Source organism: Lithobates pipiens, unplaced genomic scaffold (genome assembly GCF_037356315.1).
Source record: "Lithobates pipiens isolate NorthernLeopardFrog02 unplaced genomic scaffold, aLitPip1_a1.2 Scaffold_10, whole genome shotgun sequence".
Classification (NCBI taxonomy): Eukaryota; Metazoa; Chordata; class Amphibia; order Anura; family Ranidae; genus Lithobates; species Lithobates pipiens.
Window position 1 is genome coordinate 31,486,777 of NW_027507686.1, and position 26,563 is coordinate 31,513,339.

The 26,563-nt window shown below is 46.3% G+C and overlaps 1 protein-coding gene across 1 annotated transcript; it reads right to left on the reverse strand.

Annotated features, from left to right (window-relative positions):
- Window positions 1–26,432, reverse strand: CYBA (cytochrome b-245 alpha chain). The gene is made up of 6 exons (XM_077453377.1): window positions 26,296–26,432; window positions 13,157–13,226; window positions 7,459–7,533; window positions 5,724–5,807; window positions 4,744–4,825; window positions 1–1,670 (listed from the first exon to the last, which is right to left on the reverse strand). The coding sequence occupies exons 1-6, from the start codon at window positions 26,351–26,353 to the stop codon at window positions 1,491–1,493; spliced, it is 549 nt and encodes a 182-aa protein (XP_077309503.1). The 5' UTR covers window positions 26,354–26,432; the 3' UTR covers window positions 1–1,490.
- Between the last annotated feature and the right edge of the window lie 131 nt (window positions 26,433–26,563).

The window sequence follows — 26,563 nt, forward strand, 5'->3', positions numbered from 1 at the left end:
GGGGGGGGGGGGCAGTAATTACACAAATAGGGTTACTCATAAAATTTTTTTAAATATGTGAATGCAGAAAATAGTATGCATTATGACCACTAGATGGCATGCGTGAGCACTTATTTACTTACTGTGATAGTCAATGCCATCTAGTGGCCATAAAGCCTAATGCACACAGGCAAAAAGCCCTGCACAGCATACAATCCAAGTGTTTTGGTGGTTCTACTGCAATCTCTTATGTTTCTTTGAGAAAAACCTTCACTATGTGTGACACACACAGGTCTTTTGTACAAGCTTGATCCTTTTCCCTCGCCCTCCCTTCTTCCATACCACCCCCTTTCTATAATTATATATATATATATACACACATACATACATGCACACACACATACACAAGTTGGATGTGTACGGATCCAGGCAGGCTTGGGTATGTTTGACTTTTGTGTTTACTATCTGAGTTTTTCTGGGCACAGGTTCCTTCCCTGCATCCACTCAGAATCCAAGTCTTTCTATACCCATTGTACCAAGTACTTTCTTTTTATTTAGTAGGACTTTTGACATCTCTGCACATGGATTCTGGTTGTTCAACATGGTTTTTGTATGTTATAATGTACACCTCTGTGGATATTTTTATGCTTTATTAAATGTACCTTTGCAGTGAACTGAAAATATACGTTAGACTCATGCATGGAGTCAATCATTTTCTTGTTATCTGCTGCAATCCTCTAAATAAAATAAAAAATCTGTAAAAAAATGGCAGTGTTTTGGGGCACAGGTGTAGCCTACAGACTGCTAAGACAGGATAATATACGCACCCGTTCAGAGTGGTACTCATGGTAAGGGACTTACACTGTACAAAGGTTTACTGCCTGTGTGTATGATGTCTATTGTATTTTCTGCATTCACACATTTGGAATGCAGAGAATATTACCTGAGAACATTCGATCTTGCCTCATTTGGGCAAAACTAATTTACAGTTTTGATGGACATTTTTTTTTCTTTTTTTTACAAATACTCCCCAAAATATGGACTGTATTTGGTTGCCATTACAAAGACAAAAAATAGTATTTTCATGTAAAGGAAGAGATAGCTGCCTGCAGAAATAAGATAAATACAAAAAAAAAAAAACACACAAAAAAGTTTCTTGCAGTTATATACATTGTAGCATTTTAACATAACCAACATGTAACTAGGAAGCCCCATTATATGTCTGAGAATACTGACTGCATCTTGAAATTAACAAAATGCTCCCCAAATATTTGCAGCTGTTGGCATGTACGCTGTCTTTTCTTTCTGCCATAAGTCTTCTGCTCATCCAATCACACACACACACCGGAGGTCTGAGGGGAGAACCCCACAGCGCGGGGGGGGGGGGGGCGTTTTTAGTTATTAAAAGATGGAGTAGTCGCAGCAGTGGGCCACATGACCTGCCCGCCCTCACAGTACTGAGCAGTAGTATCGAGTCCTTGCAGTGAACGTGTGAATATTTCGGGGAAGCATCATACTTCATCCTGGACGACGATGGGGTTGACGTGACCCTCATCCACTTGTTTCCTGCGCACTTCTGGAGGGGGGCGAGGAGGGGGGTTCTGCGGTGGGCGCTTTATGGTCTCTGCCACTCTCAACTTGGGTTCTTCTCGCATCTCAATGGGGCGCCATTCCTCACCGGAAATCGCTGCCTGTAGAAGGAGCAGAGTACAAACATTGGAGGAAAGGGGCCAAGATGTGGGAGTCCTGCTAAAGACCTTTCTGAACTGTTATTGGTACTCAGTGAAGGCCATTGTAAAAACACATTGGGGTATTTTTTTTCTCTTTTAAATAAAAAAACAGCTTAGCAATTTGCCAAGTCAAAGTACTTGTACTATTGTTCTGTGGGATTGGGGCAAATGTTAGGTGAATATATTCATGGTTTTAAAAAAGGAAAAATACCCTATTTTGCCACTAGATGGCACTACGTATAAAATGAACTTCCAATGATACTTAGTGCCATCTAGTGTACATACAGTTTTACTGGGTGAACTGCTAAGAATTTATATATATATATATATATATATATATATATATATATATATATCCCTCTGTATTTGTTCTGGTGCATTAGTAACAACCAGATGTGGCAATTCCCTCCACCCGCAGATTGGTTATCATGTCCCTGTGCTCTCTCAATCCCCCTACTGTTGTGTCCCTGTGCTCCCGCCATCCACTGATGGATTATTGTGTTTTGGTGCTCCCGCTATACCCTGATTGATGATTCTGTCTTTGGGACCCCTTGATTATCATGTCCCTGGGCACCTGCCAATTCTGACTGGTTATGTCATGTCTTGGTACTCCCCAGACCTGCTTTATAGAAGCCATATTTTCATATCCGACACTAATGAGAACAAGCCTGAAACCCTTTATAAAACTGGAAATGATCTTTAAGTTTGGATGAAGTGTGGAAGGGTTAGAACCTCTGTCAGGTTTTTAGTCCTGTCTGTCCCAGGCAGGGAGATTTACCGTCTCTTTCGTCCTGGTGTCACAGATAAAAAGTGATGGGAATTTTTAAATGTAACAGGAATAGAGAATTGGAGGGAGTTCCTCTGATGTCCTGTCTATAGAACAGCTTGTAAAATGAAATCTCCTTAAAGGAATACAGGCAGGGGGAAAAAAAAAAAAAAAAAAAGACCTCTTCTAGATAAAGTCTACCTATACATGCACTTTAAAGCAGTAGTAAACCATGTAGATCTGTATGTAAAAAAAAAAAGATTTATGCACCGCATACCAGCACATTATGACAGATTTACCTAAAAAAAAAATGGTCCCTCCAGCGGCACGCTGACAGGGACTCCATCTTCACCTAGACATGTGCAATTCGTTTTGGTCCAAATATAAAATTTACACATTTTTGGTTATTCAGACATTTGGATGTATCCGAATCTCCAAATGAAATAGTAATGAATGTCATTGAAATTAGTTTAACCGCCTCTGGACCGCCCCATGTACTTTTACTGCGGCAGAGAGTGTTCCACTTACCTATACGTCACGCCTTTTTCTGGGTCTGGGGCACGTGCCATCTGTGACCTGCTCCCTGGACATAGTGGGGGCCAATCAGTGGACCCGATGTTCACCGGCACCCGACAATCTTCCCCGAGAGAGACAGAATGGTGGTCTGCTTATGTAAACAAGGCAGATCAACGTTCTGTCCAAGATCGATATATCTCACTCTCGTTTTTTTTTTTTTTTTGTTTTAAACACGGATTGCTGTATTGGCAGCACTGGTCTCCAAAAAGTGTCCCTTAGTGTCCAATTTGTTCACCGCAATGTCGCAGTCCCGCTAAAAACCGCTGATTGCCGCCATTACTAGTAAAAATACCCCATAGTCTATCTTCACCGGGACTTCCTTCCAGGTTTGAGGGTTCTGGCAATTTGAATGCTGTAGTAGGGCACTGCCTGTGAAGCCTTCACTACCGGTTTCCCTTACCAGGAATGGCGGCAGCACCCGGGAGGTGAAATTGGCTGGCGCTCCAGACAGGCAAGAGTCCATATATTAAAAGGAAGAACTCCTCTTTAAGCTGCTTATATGTGGCCTGGCCAGGTTTCCCCCCTCATCTACATCCTTATTCATTTTTTTTAATGAATTCTGTTTTCATTACATACCATATTTTAGGCTGGATTCACACCTATGCATTTTTAGTGCTTTTTGCAGATTTGCACTACAGGACGTGTTCCATAGGAAACCATGATAAAATGGACTGTAGTGCAAATCTGCAAAATGTGCTAAAAATGCATAGGTGTGAATCCAGCCTTAGACCCAATGACATGAGTGGCTCTCTGTGCTTCTCTATGGAATGCAGCCCGATCATGGCTGGCGGGAGGCCCGGCCTCACTACTTCTCTCTAGAGCCCTCAGCCCCGATGCAATCAGTGGGCTGGCTCTTTGGGAGAAGTTATTCAAAATTCCTTGATGGGTGGGTGTCAGTCTGGAGGAGTGGGTGTTCCTAGGCGGGCATCATTTGCATGCAGATTGCCCACATGTGGTGCTGACCCTCCGAGATTGAAAGTGAAATTCAATTAAATAAATAAGGGGGGGTGGGGAGAGGTCAGACTGGGGAGGAAAGGGCCGGCTATGGGGGCTCAACCTGTGGCCCTCCAGCTGTTGTGGAACTACAAATCCCATCATGCCTTTCACTTTGAGAGTCATGGTTTTAACTGTCAGCCTTGCAATGCCTCATGGGACTTTCAGTTCCACAACAGCTGGATGGCCACAGGTTGAGCAGCCATAGATGATGATGGACGTCCTCCAGCTAGGAAAAGAGACGGGCTCTATCTGACTTGCTGCAGCTTCTAATGCACATTGTGAGAAGCTCACAGTGTGCAGTGAAATCAGAGTAAGCCATTTCAGTCTGGGAGAGGAGCCGGTACAACTGTGCGAGACTGAGGGAAGGCCAGAGGTCAGTATTCAGGCTTCATTTGATGATAAAGGTTTAATGAACAGATAAGAGTTGGTTGATGTTCTGCAGATGTCTGTTACATTTTGGGTGCGATAAATTCATTTTTTGGGGATTTGAGTTTTGAAACATAAGGGATGTAATTTCTGATCGCTGGAACAAAGTTGTCCTTCGGACAGGAAGTGATGAGAAGTTTCCTCAACAGGAAGAAAGATTTTATAGAAAATTCTAAGAGATCCTAACCCCTCCCTCACTCCATCCAAGAAAAGGCCAGAGCGCCTCTTTAAAACCTCATACATGGCAGGACGCGGCGATGCCTTACTCACCAGAAGGTAGATGATGGCTGCAATGCCGAGACACACGGTGCCCAGGACGGTGGCCAGAATGAAGCCTCCGGGCACGGCCAGCCTGTAGGGCACAAAAGGAAAGATTATATATATCGGGCGCCTGAGCAGTAGAGAGGTCACATGACTGAGTAAGGGGTGGATCTTGGGAACTACAGCTCATGACTTGTTAGGTTACCCCAATAAAGTGGACCTGTATATAAAGAAGGGCACGTTATGGACAGTCTGCTCTGTGTGATATCAGGAAATGGGACTAGAAGATCTGAAAAAACGATTTTCTGCTGTGAAAACAGGATTTTGTGACGCGCCAATCTCTGCCACATGTACACATCATATGTAGGGCTGGGGGACAAAAAAAAAAAAAAAAAAAAAAAAGAAGGATAGACTTGAATCGAGTTGAGAGGTCAAATTGATTTTTTTTTTCTTCACCAGGCTCGGCGTATATTATACACACACACACACTTTTTTTTTTTTATAATAATAATAAATAATATCTATCTCAGGTAATGATTCGGCTAGTGAATGCTTTCTGTGCAAACCCAAATACCCTGTAGGCCATTTTCTCCTCTTCTTCAGTGGTAAAATTCCACATTATGGTCACTAGATGGAGCTGAAGCGCATAAGATATACATAGATCTTTGTAACAAGTGATACAATGTAACAATTCTAGAGAACGCTAGAGGGAATTAGTAAATAAGATGTGACCATCAGTTGCATCTAGCTAGCGTTACATTGGGGGGTTGCAATTTTTGCCCACTTTGCACAGAAGGAATGTACACACAGATTTGCTGGATGAATGGCTTTGAAAATGTTTCTATAAATTGGCCCCATAACTCAAAATTGCCAAAAACTGTTAAAGTTGAAAACAATGTATCCCATCTATATGGACATAACATGCACATATATGTAGACATTTTCTGCTCTGTAATGGGTTGGTGTGACCTCAGTGACCTCATACTTACCCTGCATGCAGAAAAGCACGGACGTAATAATTGCGCGTCAGGGGTCCAAATGCTTTCACCACCGCTGTCATGTATTTCTGCCCGCTGTAAAGACAGAAGATGCAATGAATATTTCCCCATGTCTATGCACTCACAATACTTCTCCCTCCCCCACCAAAATATAATTATATATAAAAAAAAATGAGCCAGGCCACCCCATCCCCATATTTGAGTGTATATAATTCAGTTATGCCGCGTACACACGATCAGACTATCCGGCGGACTTGGTCTGGTGGACTAGAGTCTGCTGGACAATCCGCCCGTGTTTGGGCTCCGGCGGACTTTTTTCCCCCCAAATGTCCGGCAGACTTAGAAAGAAGTTTTGACTCAAAAATTGTCCGGCGGACAATCCGGCCATGTGTGTGCTAGTCCGCCGGACTCCAGGTTCGCTAGTCCCGGCTCCAGGTAGCCGGGACTAGCGAAGGAAGTCAATGTCGCCGCCTTTGGCTAGCCCCATCACCTAGTATGGACTGAAAAGACGGCGTGGAGGCCCCCCCCCCCCCAAAGTCCATATCAGACCCTTATCCTAGCACGCAGCCCGACCGGTCAGGAAAGGAGGTGGGGATGAGCAAGCCCCCCCCCCCCCCCGAGCTGTACCAGGCCACATGCCCTCAACATGGGGGGGTGCTTTGGGGGTGCACCCCAAAGCCCCTTGTCCCCATGTTGATGAGGACAAGGGCCTCTTCCCGACAACCCTGGCCGTTGGTTGTCAGGGTCTGTGGGCGGGGGGGCTTATCGGAATCCGGGAGCCCCCTTTAATAAGGGGCCCCCAGATACCGGCCCCCCATCCTATGTGAATGAGTATGGGGTACAATGTACCGATAAGCCCCCCGCCCGCAGACCCCGACAACCAACGGCCAAGGTTGTCGGGAAGAGGCCCTTGTCCTCATCAACATGGGGACAAGGTGCTTTGGGGTGGGGGAGAGCAGGGCCCCCCCTTCCCCAAAGCACCCCCCCAGGTTGAGGGCATGCGGCCTGGTACGGCTCAGGAGGGGGGGGGGGGCGCTCGCTCGTCACCACCCCCTTTCCTGACCGGCCGGGCTGCGTGCTCAGATAAGGGTCTGATATGGACTTTGGGGGGACCCCCACGCCGTTTTTTTTTGGCATAGGGCTTCCTCTTTAAGTCCATACCAGGTGACGGGGCTAGTGAGGTGTCGACATTGACTTCCTTCTCTAGTCCCGGCTACCTGGAGCCGCGTTCAAAATGAACGGACTTTCCTCCAGTTGCAGAGTCTGAAGCAATCTTCAAAGAGAACCGGTCATATCTGACCCACCAGCTAAAATAATCAATGGTCAAAGATCTCCTTGTGCTGGGAGTGTAGCTGATTTCTAATGTTAAAGGAGAACTCCGGGTGAACTGCTCATACACAGGTGAAATGAATATACCAGAGCCGTTTCACCTGCCAAAGGATTTGTGTTTCTGACCATCCAGTCCTGAGATTTACACAGCTCCACCCTCCAGCATAGCCCGGTCTAGCAGGGGAAAGGAACCAATTTGAAGCTGCTGTGATTTAGTTACACAATCCATGTCCCTCCTCAGCCTGTGATTGGACAGTGATAGCCAATAATAGGAAAGTTAGAGAAGTAAAAAGAAAGGATGGATTGTGTCTTCTGTGTATAGCGCTACATGCCAGATTGTACATACTGGAGTAGAGTGCCCCTTTAAGTGGTCAATTAACTGGAAAGTCCCCCTTACCATCTCTCTATGGTGGAGCCCTTCTTCCTCTTACTTCTGGGGTATTCCAGGAGGGAGACGAACACGCCGGCCGCTCTGCATTAAAAAGCGCTAAGGACCAAAACTGACCAAAAACAACAATACTTCACAAAATACCTGAAATACTCTAGAGCAGTGATGGCGAACCTTGGCACCCCAGATGTTTTGGAACTACATTTCCCATGATGCTCCACTACACTGCAGAGTGCATGAGCATCATGGGAAATGTAGTTCCAAAACATCTGGGGTGCCAAGGTTCGCCATCACTGCTCTAGAGACTGCTGGAATATATGGATTATTATCTTCTTGTATTTTATTGCATTATAATTGTACCGTCTCCCTTAGATTGTAAAGTGATGTGTAAACTGTCAGCGCTATATAAATCCTGAATAATAATAATTATTATCATCATCATAATTTCCTCATATGGTGACCTCAGTAAGGAGGAAGTTCAATCAATCGTGTTGGAATAATGGAAATTCCAGTGAAGCAAACTGTTTATTAGTAATGATGGGGAAGTAATTACAAAGCGCACAGTTGACCCGTCTGGTAATTACAGGGAATTCCCTGGGCGGGGCCAAGGAGCTGCAATTATTGGAGCCTTGGGAAAAGACTTCAATCATCATCCATTTATAGACTTTGGATTCTTTATACTTTTCTATTGCTTTGTTGTAGGACTGTGCAGCCCCTTGAAGATCCTATTATTATCTAGAAGGCATAAAAATAGGACACGTTTCACTGGCTCACAATCTCTTTATCAGGGCTCAGATTGTTTGGAGATTGGGGGGGGGTCACCAGAATGAATTTGTGAACAATGGAGTGAAGTTATCAGTATGGGCTTCCCACCCCTTCACATACATTCATATACAGTGTATACCGAAAGTATTCACAGAGCTTCACTTTTTCCACATTTTGTAATTTTACAGTCTTATTCCAAAATGGATTAAATTCATTATTTACCTCAAAATTCTACAAACCATACCCCAGAATGACAATGTGAAAGAAGTCGTGTGAAATCTTTGCAAACTTATTCACAGCCTTTGCTCAATACTTTGTTGAAGCACCAATTACAGCCTCAAGTCTTTGAGTATTATACTACAAGCTTGGCACACCTATTTGTGGGAAGTTTCTCCTATTCTTCTTTGCAGGACCTCTCAAGCTCCATCAGGTTGGATGGGGAATGGCGGTGCACAGCCATTTTCAGATCTCTCTAGCGATGTACAATCGGGTTCAGGTCTGGGCTCTGGCTGGGCCACTAGAGGACATGCACAGAGTTGTCCCGTAGCCACTCCTTTAACTTGGCTGTGTGCTTAGGATCATTGTCTTGGAAGATGAATCTTCGCCCCAGTCTGAGGTCCAGAGCACTCTGAAGCAGGTTTTCATCAAGGATGTCCCTGTACATTGCTCCATTCATCTTTCCCTCAATCCTGACTAGTCTTCCAGTTCCTGCCACTGAAAAACATCCCACAGCATGATGCTGCCACCACCATGCTTCACTGTAGGGATGGTATTGGCCAGGTGATGAGCGATGCCTGGTTTCATCCAGACATGACGCTCGCCATTCAGGCCAAAGAGTTCAATCTTTGCTTCATTAGACCAGAGAATGTTGTTTCTCATGGTCGGAGAGTCCTTTTGGTACCTTTTGCAAACTCCAGGCAGGCTGTCATGTGCCGTTAACTGAGGAGTGGCTTCCATCTGTCTACTCTACCATACAGGCCTGATTGGTGGAGTGCTGCAGAGATAGTTGTTCTTCTGGAAGGTTCTCCTCTTTCCACAAAGAAACAATGGAGCTCTGTCAGAATGACCATCAGGTTCCTGGCCACCTCCCTGACTAAGGCCCTTCTCTCCCAATCGCTCAGTTTGGACAGGCGGCCCCTCTAGGAAGAGCTCTGGTGGTTGCAAACTTTTTCCATTTACAGATGATGGAGGCCACTGTGCTTATTGGGACCTTCAATGCTGCAGAAATGTTTCTGTACCCTTCCCCAGACTTGTGCCTCAATACAATCCTGTCTCAGAGGTCTACAGACATTCCTTGGACTTCATGGCTTGGGTTGTGCTCTGACATGCACTGTTAACTGTGGGACCTTATATAGACAGGTGTGCGCCTTTCCAAATCATGTCCAATCAACTGAATTTACCATAGGTGGACTCCAATCAAGTTGTAGAAACATCTCAATGATGGTCAGTGGAAAAAGGAGGCATCTCAGCTCAATTCTAAATGTCATGGCAAAGGCTGTGAATATTTATGTACATGGGATTTTTTCATTTATTTTTAATAAATGTGCAAAGATTGCAAACAAACTTTGTTTATGTTGTCATTATGGGGGATTAGTTGTATAATTCTGGAGGAAAATAATAAATTGAATCCATTTTAGAATAAGGCTGTAACACAACAAAATGTGGAAAAAGTGAAGCGATGTGAATACTTTCCAGATGCATTGAATATAGGGATTAAATGGTTATGTTACTCAGCAGGGTGTGGCATTATAAAGGGTCCAGTGTTGTGAGTTATTATATTTCTATACACCTATGGTCCATTTGGGGTATAGGCAGAGGAAACCCTTTATAAGTCCGTACCCTCTTGGGTAATACAAGTATTGGATGTCCCTATATATATTCCTCTGTGTACACATTACTCGAGCCCTGGGGAAGGGAGATCTTTGAGCTCCTAAATTGCATTGGTGTTTTTATGGCTTCTTGTTATGACCCAATACCGGTATGAATAAATTCTGGATCTTTGGTCTTACGCTTTTGGTATTGGTTCATAATGAGGAGACCTAAAACAGATAGTTTTGGCGGTTCAACGATCTCACCTTATCAGGGCTGAGTAGTATGAAGATAGAAGTCCAAGGAAAGTGCCAGAATCTATTATCAGTAGTGGTTCATAAGAAGACAAAGCAGCTGATGCGTTTCAAGGGCTCAGAGATTTTCCTTCCTCAGGGCTCAAATACTGCATGTAGTTAGGACCCAGCATAATATGAGCCATCACGTATTCTGGATATCAAACAAACAAGATGAAGAATTTCAATACAGGTGGTGAGACTTGTTCTTTCCTACTCTTTGATCATCTGTTTTCTATGCCCCTTATTTTGATATCAAATTATGAATTTTGGCTTTGCCTTTGACTATACGCCACTATGAATAGATACGTGATGCATTCTTGTATATATGCTTTTCAAAAGGACATTTCTTATTTATGTTCTGTTATTGCAGCATACAAAAGAGCTTTACCATCAATCTCCTGAAGAAACTCTATTGAGTGAAACATGTCGAGAGTGGTAGCGCTTTATATATAATTTATGTTTGTATCCTGCTGTATGGATGTACAATTGTGTCCTTGTGTTTTTGTAATTTAACCACTACAGATCCGCGCTATTGCCAAATGACGGCATCAGCGCGGACCTACATTTCCGGGACTACGTCTATTGACGTCGTCCCGGATACGAGCGGCCTGCGCGCCCCCTGAGGGGCGCGCGCGGCGCGCTCTGTGATCGGCGAGTCCGTGAGACTCGCCTGATCACCGATCCGTGCAAGGGGTCGATCCCGACCCCTTATCACGTGATCAGCTGTCAGCCAATGACAGCTGATCATGTGATAGAACGGAGCCGGTAATCTGCTATTATTCCTCCTCGCGCTGACAGCGCGAGGAGAGAAAAAAAAAGCCGATCACCGGCGGCCGTGATCGGGACATCAGTCCCGATCACGGCCAGCAATACAGCTGACCACCTGCCCCCTGCCAGTGCCCACCTGCCCACCGCCGTGCCATCCTGAATAAAAGTAAGTGCCCCCCATCAGTGCCCCTCATCAGTGCCCACAGTGCCACCTACAGTGCCACCCACAATGCCACCCACAGTGCCATCCAGCAGTGCCACCAACAGTGCCACCCACAGTGCCCACAATCTGCCTCAAAGGTGCTGCGACCCAGTGCCGCCCATCAGTGCCCAGCAGTGCCGCCCATCAGTGCCCAGCAGTGCCGCCCATCAGTGCCCAGCAGTGCCACCTATCAGTGCCCATCAGTCCCATCTATCAGTGGTACCTATCAGTGCCCATCCGTGCCACCCATCCGTGCCACCCATCCATGCCATCTTATCTGTGCCCATCTTTGCCCATCAGTGCCGCCTTATCTGTGCCCATCGGTGCCGCCTTATCTGTGCCTATTAGTGCCGCCTTAACTATGCCTATCAGTGCCCACCAGTGCAGCCCATCAGTGCCCACCAATGCAGCCCATCAGTGCCCACCAATCCAGCCCATCAGTGCCCACCAATGCAGCCATCAGTGCCGCCTAATCAGCGCACTTCAATGAAGGAGAAAAATGACCCGTTTGCAAAATTTTATAACAAACTATTAAAACATGATTTATTTTTTTTTATTTTTTTGCATCTTTTTTTGTTTGTTTAGCAAAAAATAAAACTCCGAGCTGTAACTAAATACCACCAAAAGAAAGCTCTATTTGTGGGAAAAAAATGATAAAAATTTCATTTGGGTACAGTGTTGTATGCCCGCGCAATTGTCATTCAAAGTGCATCAGCGCTGAAAGCTGAAAATTGGTCTGGGACTGAGGGGGGTTTAAGTGCCCAGTAAGCAAGTGGTTAATAAAAAAAATTGCAGTGTTTTACATTTTTTGATTTTTTTTTTTCCTCTGATTTATGTATCTGATACCGTTAAAGTCCCGAGGTTTGTTACCTCTCAGTCCCCCTCCCTTTGTTCTATTAGTCGAATTTGGGATCACAGTATTCTTTGTGTTGCCAACTGATAAGAAATTCTCTATGACCGATCAACTCCATAATTGATCAGAATTTGAATGTTTGTGGATTTGATTATTTTGATCAAAATTCAGATCAAGAAAATAAAAAAGTCAAAGAGCGTGTGGCCACTATTAGACCTTTGGTTTGGCGCTGTAAGACTATATACCAGATTTGTTTCCTGTCTATTTGTTCTGGTGACCATGGTCATCATGACTGGAAAGTATGGGAAAATTTAACAATTTGAGTTGTCACCAGAACAGGAAGTGAAGGGATATCTACCAATGGGGACACTAGTTCTGGTGGGCAACTTAAAGCGGAGGTCCACCCTAAAGTGGAGCTTCCGCTCATTGGAACCCTCCCCCCCTCCGGCGCCACAATTGGCACCTTTCAGGGGGGAGGGGGGTGCAGGTACCTGTACTGTACAGGTACCTTCCGGCATAGATATCTGCAGAATATAAGCCCCTTTCCGCAGATATCTACGCCCCTTTCCGAAAGTCCCCCGCTGTCTGCTGGGAAACACACGGATCCCAGAGACAGCGGGGACCATCCTTATTGCGCAGCGCGACTCGCGCATGCGCAGTAGGGAACCGGGAAATGAAGCCGCAATGCTCCACTTCCTGATTCCCATAGCGAAGATGGCGGCGGCAGCACCCGAGAGATCGGCTTCGGGTGCCGACATCGCGGGCGCGCTGGGCGGGTAAGTGTCATTATTTTAAAAGTCAGCAGCTGCAGTATTTGTAGCTGCTGGCTTTTAAAAAAAAAAAAAATAAAATAAAAAAAAAAAAAACGGCGGACTCCCGCTTTAAGGGTTTTGTCTCTAGAATACACATAAACAAGTAAAACATATGGAGACAATGTAACGATCACTGAAGGAGAATCCGAGATGACATCCTCCAAGCTGTTGATAAGAAATTTAGTTTTTTTATGAAGGATACATGGAGTAAGCACCAAACTGCCATCCTTTAAACTGCCCGGCCACCGCTACAATACCACCAGCGAGGAGAACTGTAGAGAAAAAAAAAAGAAGAAGATAAATATAGGTAGTGATATGACAAATGTGAGTATTTGGTCCTTAAAGTGGCTCAGCAGCCTATGGAGACAGCCAATCAGTGGGCAGGTACAATCTTGGGCTGGGTTCATACCTATGCGAATTGGATGTGCCTTACTCCACATCCAATTTGCAGGACATTTTAAAATCTGTTAATTTGAATGAGGCTGGTTCACATATGTGTGTTGCATTCCCACTCCACATTGGCCAAAAAACTTGTGCATTTTCTGGGCATTGCAGTGTGAATTGCAGGCACATAATCTACGGGATTCGCAGATGCGTTGTGCGAACAAGAATTCTCTCCCCCTCACTACACCTCTCCCCCTCGCTCAGGTGATCTGCAGATACAATGGAGAGGAATCGGTGAACCGCTGCTTTTTTCTCTTCACAGAGGAAAATGGAGCTGGAATCACACCGCACATGTGTAAATCCAGCCTTGCCGGCTTCTTTGCACCTTGTTGGAGGGGGGGGGGGGGGGGGGAAGACTAGTGTAGTTATGTTTTCTATGTGACTAAAGAACAGGTTGCATGTAGGAGGAGTCTGCAGGTAGGTGGAAAGTTGGTTCACACATGACATGCAGACAGAAGGAAGCATTTTCTCAGTCGCCTTTCCCCCAGGGATCAGACTGTACATTGTAACAAGGTGAGAAGCCGATTGATCAATTGACAAGTACACTTTAGTACCCTTCTGCACAGTGAACTATCATTACCAGGGCTTTTTTTTCCGAGGAGGAACTTGGTGGAACTCAGTTCTACCACCTCTGGCTCAAACCCTTTGGTGCCTGCTCACCACAATTATTTGTAAACACAGAAGTCTGGTTTCTGTGTTTACAAGTGACAGCAGACCCTTCTACTGTTTGATGCGATTTGGAGGGTGGGGGTGTGTGTGTGTGTGGGGGGGGGGGGGGGATCATGGTGGAGTTCCAGCACCTATTGATTGAGAAAAAAAAAAGCCCTGATCATTACCCTATATAAAAATGTCAATTACAATGCAAGTAACCCCCCCCCCCCCCACACACACACACACACACACACACACACACACACCTTGCTGGGTGAAAATCCAGTGTCACGTATATGAGTTGGCTGTTTTTTGCTGCTCTTGTCACCCCTTACTAAAACCTCACCCCTCCTCCCCTGGTTGGAGTAATACAAGAACAGGATATCAATTTATGTAAGAGGCGATGCAGCAATGCTCCCCACTTCCCTCTACAAAGGCGAAGTAGCTCCGCTCCTGCAAATGTGCAATTGCCCAATCAGCAGCCACCAGGGAGACTTCCTTCATTAGATAGAACTAATCCAGAGACGGGACACAAATGGTGGAGGGTCTGAGGGGTGAAACATGTCAGGAACATCACATGTCCAGGCTGGAGGAAAGACAGGAAAAGAAGGACATGATTGGAACCTTTAAATGTATTTAAGGGTGTGGAGGAGGCTCACAGGATGTTCAATATAAAGATTGAATCATTAACATGACCTCAGATTAGATGGAGGAAAGTTTAGAGAACTAAAAACTTAGTAAGGGGTGAATAAAAATAAAAAAAAGTCATAGAGCTCTTCAGCCTGCATGTTCTGTGCAACTGGAGCAAGATCAAATGTTTTTAGGCCATTTTCCTTTCATGTCCAATATTATTAATTCATACAGTGAGGGGAAAAAAAAAAAAAAAAAAAGTACTTGATCTCCTTCTGATTTTGTACGTCTGCCCACCGACAAAAATGATCAGTCTACAATTTTAATGATAGAATTATTTTAACAGTGAGAGACAAAACAAAAATATCCAGAAAAACGCATTTCAAAAAAAGTTATACATTGATTTGCATTTTAATGAGTGAAATAAGTATTTGACGCCTTCACAGAGCAGGACTTAGTACTTGGCGGCAATCAGAGGTCAGACGTTTCTTGTAATTGGCCACCAGGTTTGCCCACATCTCAGGAGGGATTTTGTCCCACTTCTCTTTGCAGATCCTCTCCAAGTCATTAGGGTTTGAGGCTGACATTTGCCAACTCGAACCTTCAGCTCCCTCCACATATTTTCCATGGGATTAAGGTCTGCAGACTGGCTAGGCCATTCCAGGACCTTAATGTGCTTCTTCTTGAGCGACTCCTTTGTTGCCTTGGCCGTGTGTTTTGAGTCATTGTCATGCTGAAATACCCATCCACAACCCATTTTCAATGCCCTGGCTGAGGGAAGGAGGTTCCCACCCAAGATTTGAGGGTACATGGCCCCGTCCATTGTCTCTTTGATGCGGTGAAGTTGTCCTGTCCCCTTAGCAGAAAAACACCCCCAAAGCATAATGTTTCCACCCTCCATGTTTGATGGTGAGGGATGGTGTTCTTGGGGTCATAGGCAGCAGTCCTCCTCTTCCAAAGACAGCGAGTTGAGTTGATGCCAAAGAGCTTGATTTTGGTCTCATCTGACCACAACACTTTCCCCAAGTTCTCCTCTGAATCATTCAGATGTTCATTAGCAAACTTTAAGCGGGCTGTACATGTGCTTTGAGCAGGGGGACCTTGCGGGCCCTGCAGAATTTCAGTCCTTCGCGGCGTATTGTGTTACCAATTGTTTTTCTGGTGACTATGGTCCCAGCTGCCTTGAGATCATTGACAAGATTCTCCCGTGTAGTTCTGGGCTGATTCCTCATCATTCTCATGATCATTGAAACTCCACGAGGTGAGATCTTGCATGGAGCCCCAGACCGAGGGAGATGGACAGTTATTTGTGTTTCTTCCAAATGCAAATAAAATCGCACCAACCGTTGTCACCCTCTCACCAAGTTGCTTGGCGATGGTCTTTTAGCCCATTCCAGCCTTGTGTAGGTCTACAATCTTGTCCCCGACATCTTTGAATGGCTCTTTGGTCTTGGCCATGTTGGAGAGAATGGAATCTGAGTGTGTGTGTGTGTGTGTGTATATACACACAGTGGTGTGAAAAAGTGTTGGCCCCCTTCCTCATTTCCTCTTCCTTTGCATGTTTGTCACACTTAAGTGTTTCGGAACATCAAACCAATTTAAACAATAGTCAAGGACAACACAAGTAAACACAAAATGCAATTTGTAAATGAAGGTGTTTATTATTAAAGGTGAAAAAAAATCCAAACCATCATGGCCCTGTGTGAAAAAGTGATTGCCCCTTAAACCTAATAACTGGTTGGGCCACCCTTAGCAGCAACAACTGCAACCAAGCGTTTGCGATAACGTGCAATGAGGCTTTTACAGCGTCCTGGAGGAATTTTGGCCCACTCATCTTTGCAGAATTGTCCTAATTCAGTTACATTAGAGGGTTTTCGAGCATGAACGGCCTTTTTAAAGGTCATACCACAACATCTCAATAGGATTCAGGTCAGGACTTTGGCTAGGCCACTCCAAAGTCTTCATTTTGTTTTTCTTTAGCCATTCGGTGGTGGACTTGCTGGTGTGTTTAGGATCATTGTCCTGCTGCAGAACCCAAGTTCGTTTCAGCTTGAGTACACGAACAGATGGTCGGACATTCTCCTTCAGGATCTCTTGGTAGACAGCAGAATTCATAGTTCCTTTTATCACGGCAAGTCTTCCAGGTCCTGAAACAGCAAAACAGCCCCAGACCATCACTGTCAGGAAGATCCTCCTCACGGACGTCCGAGCGGCGAAAGTCGCAGAACATCTCTTGCCCAGTTCCAGGAGCGTTACCGCGATCGGCGGTGCGCGCGTGCGCGGCCGTTTGACGCAAATTGGCGCCAATAGCGCTATTTAAACTGGATCCATGCCTCACTGCCTTGCTGCCTGATCAACAGCGTTCCTGTGCGTCCTGGTGATCCGTATCTGAATCTGAACCTGAACCTGTACCTGTATCTGTACTTGTACCCTGATCCGTATCGAACCCGGCTTGTTCCCGACTCTGCTGTTTGCTGCCTGCCCCCCGACTTTGGCTTGTACCCGACTACTCTTCTGGATTCCGTTTCTGTACCTGATCTGGACTGTTACACCATCCGTCAACTGTAAGTTGCTTGCTGTTGTACTACAGGACACCTCCCAGTCCTCCGCAATATCTGGCTGTACTCCTTCTGCGTTTGTAGCCTTCTATCTCTGGCCGCAGACTACTGGACTCTTCCGCTTCCGCATATCCATTGCACCTGCATCCATTGTTGGACTACAATACCCCTCCATTGTTTGTCACTTCCTGCAATCACTTGTATACCGTTGCTGGACTACAGGAACCCTTCTGCTGTCTGCTGGAACTTATCTCACCTTTGCCTGCATTCAGACACCGGACTACAATACACCTCCTCCTTCAACAGTCTTCTGCCTCTACCACCTGCTATCCGGTCAGGCACTTGTGCCCCTCTGTGCTCCTAAGCCCCTGTCACCACTACCAGGGTCTCTCGAGTCAGAGGTCTACGAGAGGCCACTCCCTGCACTCCGGGCTCTGCTTAAAGGTACGTGACAATCACACTACCACCACCATATTTTACTGTTGGTATAATGTTCTTTTATGAAATGCAGTGTTCCTTCTACGCCAGATATACTTGGACACACACCTTCCAAAGAGTTCCACTTTTGTCTCATCAGTCCACAGAATGTTGTCCCAAAAGTCTTGGGGATCATCAAGATGTGTTGTGGAGAAATTGAGACGAGCTTTGATGTTCTTTTTGCTCAGCAGTGGTTTTCTCCTTGGAACTCTGCCATGCAGGCCATTTTTGCCCAGTCTTTTCCTGATGGTGGAGGCATGAACGCTGACCTTAACTGAGGCAAGTGAGGCCTGCAGTTCCTTGGACGTTGTTGTGGGGTCTTTTGTGACCTCTTGGATGAGTCGTCGCTGCGCTCTTGGGGTAATTTTGGGCGGCCGGCCACTCCTGGGAAGGTTCACCACTGTTCCATGTCTTCGCCATTTGTGGATAATGGCTCTCACTGTGGTTCGCTGGATTCCCAAAGCTTTGGAAATGGCTTTATAACCCTTTCCAGACTGATAGATCTCAATTACTTTCTTTCTCAATTGTTCCTGAATTTCTTTGGGTCTCGGCATGATGTGTAGCTTTTAAGGATCTTCTGGTGGACCTTACTGTGTCAAGCAGCTCCTATTTAAGTGATGCCTTGATTGTGAACAGGTGTGGCAATAATCAGGCCTGGGTGTGGCTATAGAAATTGAACTCAGGTGTGGACAACCACAGTTCTAGTATGTTTTAACAAGGGGGGCAATCACTTTTTTCACACAGGGCCATGATGGTTTGGATTTTTTTTCACCTTTAATAATAAACACCTTCATTTACAAATTGCATTTTGTGTTTACTTGTGTTGTCCTTGACTATTGTTTAAATTGGTTTGATGTTCCGAAACACTTAAGTGTGACAAACATGCAAAGGAACAGGAAATGAGGAAGGGGGCAAACACTTTTTCACACCACTGTAATATATATATATATATATATATATAGTGCAGCGCTACTATAATGGTAATTCTATTACCACACATTGTGCAAATAATAAAAATAATAAGTCGTTGCAATATCACATAACAAAAAAAAGTCCTCATTATAAAACACAATTCTTGATTGCGGTGATTTTTCTGTGATGTTCTATCACTGTGCTTTTCTTTAAACACTGTATACTTGGGCACACCTCCACCGGCAATTTTACCTGCTCACCTTGAGAATGAGTCAGGCAGACTCAATCACAACTCCTTGTCTTCGACTCTTCAATGCTCTTTCCCTTCTATTAAGGATCAGATGTTCACCTTCCACCCTCTTGTAGTTCCAGCTACTTCCAATGTGCTTCACATGGTAAAGGGTTTGATCTCTCATACAAACAGCAAAGGTAAAGCATAATGGGCTACTGTGCATCGCATAGTAGGCCATTATGCAGTGGCGTAACTAGAACCTTCAGGGCCCCGATGCAAGAAACCATGAAGAGCCCCCCTGAACCCCAGCCAGGGCCCTTCCCTCCGAGTCCGGCGGTGGAACTCCAGGGCGTGGTCACAGGTATGACCTTTGTGAGCCCTGTAGTTCCACCGCTGGTATCAGTAGTTTTTATTTTTATTAGTTTTTTTTATTTTTAGGTGCCCTTTTTTCCAGGGCAGATGAAGTTACTGCCCCCAGGTGAGAAGGGGTCCCTGTCCCCAGGGGAGGTGGGGGTCCCTGTCCCCCACGCGAGAAGGGGTCCCTGTCCCCAGGGGGAGATGGAGGGGGTATGTAATGGTGTGTGGGGGATGGGGTTTTCTCACTCACCATGACCAAGCTGTAGGCTGCGCACTCATCCATGTTGGCCTGGGCTCCATCCAGTGTGCTGGACGGGCGATCAGCATATCTTCCAGAAAGACCTTTCATCATCTGTGTATGACGGGGAGGAGGGGGGCTGGCAGACAAGCCTGCAGTGTCCTCCGGGAGCCGGCTCTCATAGGGCTGCACTGCATCTGTGTGCTTAAAGTTTGTTTACCCGGGAGAGGTATGCAGTGCAGTGTGGGCCGGACTCGGGGGGGCGGGACTCTGGCTGGGGAGAACAGACATCGGACTGAGCGGCAATGCATGGAGCAGGAGAGGGGTACTCTGAGGAGCCGGCCGAGGACACAGGTCATGCGGGGAATGCACAACTAAAGAGCAGCCAGTGCAATAGTCGAGCGTGGGGCTCTGCTAGTCACCCTCCACCTCCAGCCACTCGTGTGCATGGTGCACTGGTACCCCTAGCTGCCTATGCTGCTGCCTGCCATATGTAGAGGGGGCTGCATGGGCCCCCTGCATCACAGGGCCCGGTTGCGGTCGCAACTGTTGCACCCCCTATAGTTACGCCCCTGCCATTATGTGTCACTTACCTGAAGCCGAAGCCCGCGATGTCACCGCAGTCCTCACTGGCAACGAGTGTCTACCTTCACCCCTGTTCCTTCCGGGGCCCACGAACTCCGGCCAGTCCCGGCATGACCCCTATTAGAAACGGCACGATGTGCCTTTCTAAAGTGCGCATGGCCCGTAGTCATCGTCACTCGGCTCTTTAGTAAATATCTCCTAAACCGTGGAGGTTTAGAGCTATTTCAAGCACCTACAGGTAAGCCTTAATATAGACTTACCTGTAGGTAAAAGTGGTTGTACAAACACTTTAAAAAGAGGACACTTACAAGATAAAAAACAAAAAACACTTGAATGTGTGTATAATAAGAGCGTCCGCTCGCTCACCACCGTGGCTGCTTGGCGTAACTGCTGAACAAGACCAATCAGAGGTTGATAGGCATGCAGAGTGGAGAAACCGAGCCGGTTACGTCACGCAGCCATGGGGGTGGGGGAGCCAAGGACTATGGTTGCCACCTCATCCCTTTAAACCTGAGCACATATTAATTATACAGGTTCTGTGGCTGATTAAAGAGGAAGTAAACCCTGATGGGTTTACTTCCTCTTTTTTTCCCTGCAAAGGTAAAGCATAATGGACTACTATGCATCGCATAGTAGCTCATTATGTGTCACTTACCTGACACAGGAGCCAGCGAAGTCGCCGCTGATCCCTGTAGTCTGCCGCATCCATGTTGCTTGTGGCGTCTCGCAGCTCCGACGAATCACAGCGGCGCAACCGCGATGACGTCACTCCCGCGCATGCGCACGGGAGTCGCGCCTCGCAGCTCCGCCGCTGTCATACGGCGAAGCCGCGATGACGTCACTCCCGCGCATGCGCACGGGAGTCGACAAATTTGGCAAATCCATTCTTGGATTTGCCGCATTTAGTGCGCATGCGCGCCGCTGTCTACGGCGCATGCGCCGTAGACAGCGGTGCCCATTTTCGGGCAAATATCTTCTAAACCATATAGGTTTAGGAGATATTGCTTGGACCTACAGGTAAGCCTTAATCTAGGCTTACCTATAGGTCCAAGTTGTTTGGAAGGGTTTACTTCCTCTTTAAGGTGGTAATTAAACTCACTTGGTGACTTATCTGCATTTAATTAGCTTCAGAACCTGTGTAATTTATATGTGTTCAGGTTTAAAGGGATGAGGTGGAAACTCTACCAAGGACTCATATGTAAAGGGAAGGGGGAAAAAGGAGGACTGAGTACTCCAATTTGGTGGAGGAAGGGGGCAGAGGACTCGGATGTGAAGCAAAGGGGAAAGGAGGAGGACTGAGGACTCTGATGTGAAAGGGGAAGAAAGGTCTGGAGGACAATGAAGTGAAGTGGGGGGCTGAATACTGATGTGAATGGATCCTGAAAACTCTGATATGGAGGGGATGGTGGACAGTGACGGTGGGGGAGGTTCCTGAGGACCACAAAGTCAAGTGGTGGTGTGCGTGTGTGTGTGTGTGGGGGAGGGCTGTGGATGTGAAGGGAATGGGGGGGAGAGGAGGGCTCGGATGTGAAGGAGGGGGGCTGAGCAGTGGTGTCGCTAGGGGGGGCTTTTGGGGCTATAGCCCTGAGTCTCTGCAGGGGTCCCCAAGGTGAGGGGGGCTCTCTGGGGACCCTGATGTAAGTGGGAGGCTCTCTGGGGAGAGATCATTTTATATATTTTATACACACACACACACACACACACACACACACACACACACGCCTGCCCGAGTGTATGACGACTTTCTTACTACGCTGCTATGGGCTCTAGCCCCAGATCTTTTGTAGACCTAACAATGCCCCTGGGGCTGAGCACTCTGATGTGAAGCGGATAGGGAGGTGGTGAATCTTGAGGACTCTGATGTGAAGAGGTGGAGGTGGGTGGTCCTGATAACTCTAAAAGGTGGGTGGGTATGATGACTGAGGGCTCTGTTATGAAATGGGTGGGAGGTCTGAGGACTCTGACCGGAAAGGGGGGGGGCTGAGGACTCTGACGTCAAGGAGGTACCCCATTTTAGACTGCGGTTCCTCGAGGTTGTACTTGCATTCAAAGGGGTATGAAAGGGGTTGAGAAATGTTGTATTGCACCCCTGTCCGTGTCTCTTGGGAAGATTTCCCTTCACTTCCTGTCCCAGAGACACAGGAAGTAAGAGCAAAGCTCTCCAAAGTAAGGGGGAATCTCCTCTTTAGACAGTTTTCACTGGAACAGGTGTCCCCATTGAAGATTGAGGGTTTTTCTCCCACTTCCTGTTCTTGTGACAACTGTAACAATTTGGAAATCCTCTCAGTGACTCCAGGACATGTGAGGAGGGGCGAATCTCCCCAGTGGGGACACCATCATGATTTCCCAGGGGCTGGAGAGGGTTTCATGGTTTGTATTACACGGGTCACTCTAGAGACACATCTCTGAGAAGTCCGAGCCCTGATAAAGGGGCCTATAGCTGCCTGAAATGAGTTGGATATGTTATAGAAACTCTTTCTGCATATCTGGTGAATAAAAAAATAAAAAAACAAAGAAAATCATCACTCTATGGAAATCCTTTACTTGGGGCGGAGTGACCCTTTAACATGCAGAGGGATTCTAGAAGGGACGAGGCAAGGATTCCACACACACCTGAAAAATCAACTGCATTACACAACTTGTGTTGACCCAAGAGCTTGCGATCCGTTGAGCCATGGTGCAATCTCTGGGTTTGGGTGGAGGAGGTGAATTCCCGGTTCTGCCTGAAAGCCCGACTTCCTCATTTCACTTCCTCTTTTATTGCTTTATTATTAACCCCTTCACCTCCCCCGCCCGGGTGACTGCTGAGCTCTGCTCGGTCACGTCAAGACGCTCCAGTACCGCGCCACTGAACAGTTCGCCGACATAGTTAAAAGCTTAAAGCCACACTTACTTTTGGTTAGTGTGGTGGAAGGGTTGTAACCGTTGTCAGACTAATTATAATAATTAATAACGGCCTCCCCGTGCATGTTTTGCCCGAAAACGCATGGTGCGGCTTGATTTTGAAAATAAATCACGGACTTATTTCCGCAGCCCATTGAAATGAATTGTGCCACATGGGAATGGGCACCCTCTGTGGCACCTGCATGGTGTGGATGGAACCTCAGGCCAGGCTCCCACTTTTCCATGTTGGAAACGCATGCAAAATTGTGCATTTACCCTACACGCACAGAAACGCGCTGCTCTTTAACAGTGGTGTCAAATTCGTAGAAAAGCATCAGGGACTTCTTTTCTGCATTTCTTGCATGTGGGGCAGTCCACTGAAATTAGAATCGGCGCACACGCAGTTGCAGCGGTGAACCGAGTGTCGCAGCAACATGCGTTTCTGTATCGTTCAGTCTGAATGGAGCCCCCTATGCACTGAGGCTCCATTCACACTTGGAATGCAACTTTGGATGGGTGCGACTTGTGTCCCTCTGCAAAGTGGAACCCACTGTTGCATGTAATACATTCAGGTACAACTTTCATGCAACCTTTGAGGGATAACCTTAGGGTGGCACCGATACGTTTTTAAAAAAAAAAATTTTTTATCACCGATACCTTTGCAGTGCGATTTGCGCCCATACAAAATGAATGGGCTCAAAAATCGCACTGCAAAGAATCACATGTAATTTTAACAGGAACGTGCTGCAATTTTCCCGCACTGCTCCTGCGTGAACCCAGGCTGAATTCACTGTGACAAGCCTAGACTCACAAAGGAGTGGTGGGGGGGGGGAAAACGCATTTGAAGCAGGCAGGAATCGCAGCACATTCCTGTTCAAATTGCATGCAAATCTTTGCAGTGCGATTTGAACCTATTCATTTTGCAAGATTGCACCAAAAAAGGTATCGAAGCATTTGCACAAGTGCAAGTACTCATGCAAAAGCTCAGCATCAGTGCAACCCTAGTAAACATTGAAGTCTATGGCCCTAAAGTTGCATGAAAGTCGGACCAAAGTAGTACATGTATTGCTTTGAAGTCGCTGCGACTTTAGGTCGCACACATATGAATGGTTATCATTGGAAAACACAAGGAGAGACTCGAAATGCAACTTTGATGCCCAAAGTTACACAAGTGTGATTGGGATGTTAAAGTGCTTGTAAAGGCACAAGTTCTATGCAAAAACCTTCTGTGTGCGGCAGCCCCCCCCCCCCAATACTTACCTGAGCCCCCTCTTGATCCAGTGAGCCTTTCCTCTTCAGGGACTCGCACTCCTGATTGGCTTCTGACAGCAGCAGGAACCAATGGCTGTTAATCACAGCCAGTGACCCAATCAGGAGACGTGGGGGCGGGGCCAAGCCACCTCTCCGTGTGTGTGAATGGACACAGAGCCGTGGATCGGGAGCGCGCCTGCTTGAGTGCCCCCATAGTAAGCTGCTTGCCATGGTGGCACCCGGCAGGAAGGGTGTGAAGTAGGTTACATGCGTTGGTGCGATGCGACGCATTGATGCGACTTTCTGCTTAAAATATAAGTCACTCCCTTCTTACTCCACTGTGACATTTTCATTGGCTGCTTAAGACATGCTGCGCTGTCGCTGTCCAGTACAAAGGGGAGCCCCCGATGCTGATCTGCATCCCCCCAAAACTGAAATATCGCCATTTTGTATTCACAGATAATGTTTCCAATTGGTCATCAGAGGGGAAAACCTGAATGCAGAACTAAGGAAATGAAAACAAACATTCGCCGCACCCTTCAACGTTCTATGATTGTTATTACAAAGCAAATGCCATTTATAATCCCGAAAACTGCAGAGGGGGGCGGGACCCACAGGGGACGGGGCGGTACCCCACAGGACATAGACAGCTAGCTAAGGCAGGAATGAGTTAATAGACACTTAAAGGGCCAGTCCACCCAAAACTGAGACATGAAAGTATTAATAGAACGTTAAAGGGCCAGTCCATCCAAAACTGCTCTTTGACATGTACGGGTCAATAGAAACTTAGCGGGTCACCCAGGACTGGTACTTCATATATGGGTGGATACAGAGGAGACGAATCCTCGCTGACTTCTCTCCAGTGCCTACAAAGCCACGCAATCTGTTTTTCCACAGCAGGTTACTCGGCACACTTAGAAATGGCCCACAGAGCTCAGTCTTACTGCCTTCGGAAGGATGAGGCAACAATCTGGTGTCTATAGCACAGACGCCCACCAGCCAATCACTGTCAGGGGGAGTTTTGATTGGACTAAAATTTGACCATACACCTTACAATCTCCCCCAGGTAATGCAATTGCCTGTCTAAAGAATTCATCCTGGCCCTTCTACTACATACATACTGCTAGAGCTAAAGAAGATTGTGCAATCAGATTGTATGGTGTATGGTCAGCGTCTTCTTCTGAGGCTGGCAGAAGTGGGGATTTCTGGCCAGGAGGTATCTTTGTATATCTTCCAGACATTTACCGACACCAAATCTGCCGGAGAAAACCTCGGACCTGCATAAGTGCACCACACACACACACATTACAATCTGATTGTACAATCTCCTTTAGATCTACCACCAAGTATCCAGTGCAAGGGGCCCCTTTGGTTGGATTGTTTAAGGCATGTCCTCGTATTATGAAAGTTTTGGTAAATCTCAAAGAAGATTTTACAGCCTTAGATCTACCAACAAGAAATATGTATAAGTATGGGGACATCTGATAGGACGACCACCCTCATCCATCCAATCTACATACTTTTGATAAATCTGAAGTTGATTGTACAATTAGATTGTAACATATATGGTGAACTTTAGAAAGATTACAACAGATTTCAGCTGTCCAGTTTATGAGAAATCTGCCCAATCTTTTCTGCTGTATAAAAAGGTGAAATAAATAAATGTTAATGTTGTCCTATTTTATCTCGTATTGTTATTTCACGTCCTGATTTTCCATTTAAAAGTTCAGGAATTTAAAATCAATGATTTTACAGCTTTTCTTAAATAAACCAACACAAGTCTTCAGTGTCCAGGTACGCAGATGGGTCAGATTGGTCGCCGAATATCGATATCGACTTTTATCATCAGCGAATATTAAAAGGAACAACCTCCCTCCATCTCTCATATCTGTTATCGTCCAATCAGACATCGTTTGGCCAAGTGTCAATAATCGTTCTCCGATCTCATGAATATTTTTGCTGACATTGGGACATTTACGATCTTTATCTTTTGAGGAACTACAAGCCCTAGCATCCCCATCCTGCCCAATGCTGAGCCTTGTAGTTCCTCTACAGGTAAAGATCTGATTGGTGGAATAAATAATAAAATAAAGACAAAGTGGGGAGGGGGGAGGGGTACTCACTGAGTCCGGATGCCAGCGCCTGCTCGTTGGCCCACATCGCCCATTCAATCTGCCCCATGGTGGAGGAGACGATCGCTCTGCACAGACTGGAGAAAACTTCTCACAAAGTATCACTTCCTGCTCTATATACAAAGTATTCCTCCCATGGACCGCCCCCATCCCCGCCCCCTCCACACAGACACTCCCACTGTACACTCACATCCACACCCCCCTCACTAATCCTCACTGTATGATGTCACAAGGGACACTGAATGATCGTCTTTTAACA

What these genes read in the sequence shown, in the direction of transcription:
- CYBA (XM_077453377.1), bottom strand. Translation starts at nt 26,353, where the DNA reads ATGGGGCAGATTGAATGGGCGATGTGGGCCAACGAGCAGGCGCTGGCA. An exon ending in GGCGCTGGCATCCGGACTCA is followed by an intron (nt 13,227 to 26,295) that starts GTGAGTACCCCT and finishes TTTTCTCTACAG; the next exon opens with TTCTCCTCGCTGGTGGTATT. An exon ending in GGCTCCACCATAGAGAGATG is followed by an intron (nt 5,808 to 7,458) that starts GTAAGGGGGACT and finishes CTGTCTTTACAG; the next exon opens with CGGGCAGAAATACATGACAG.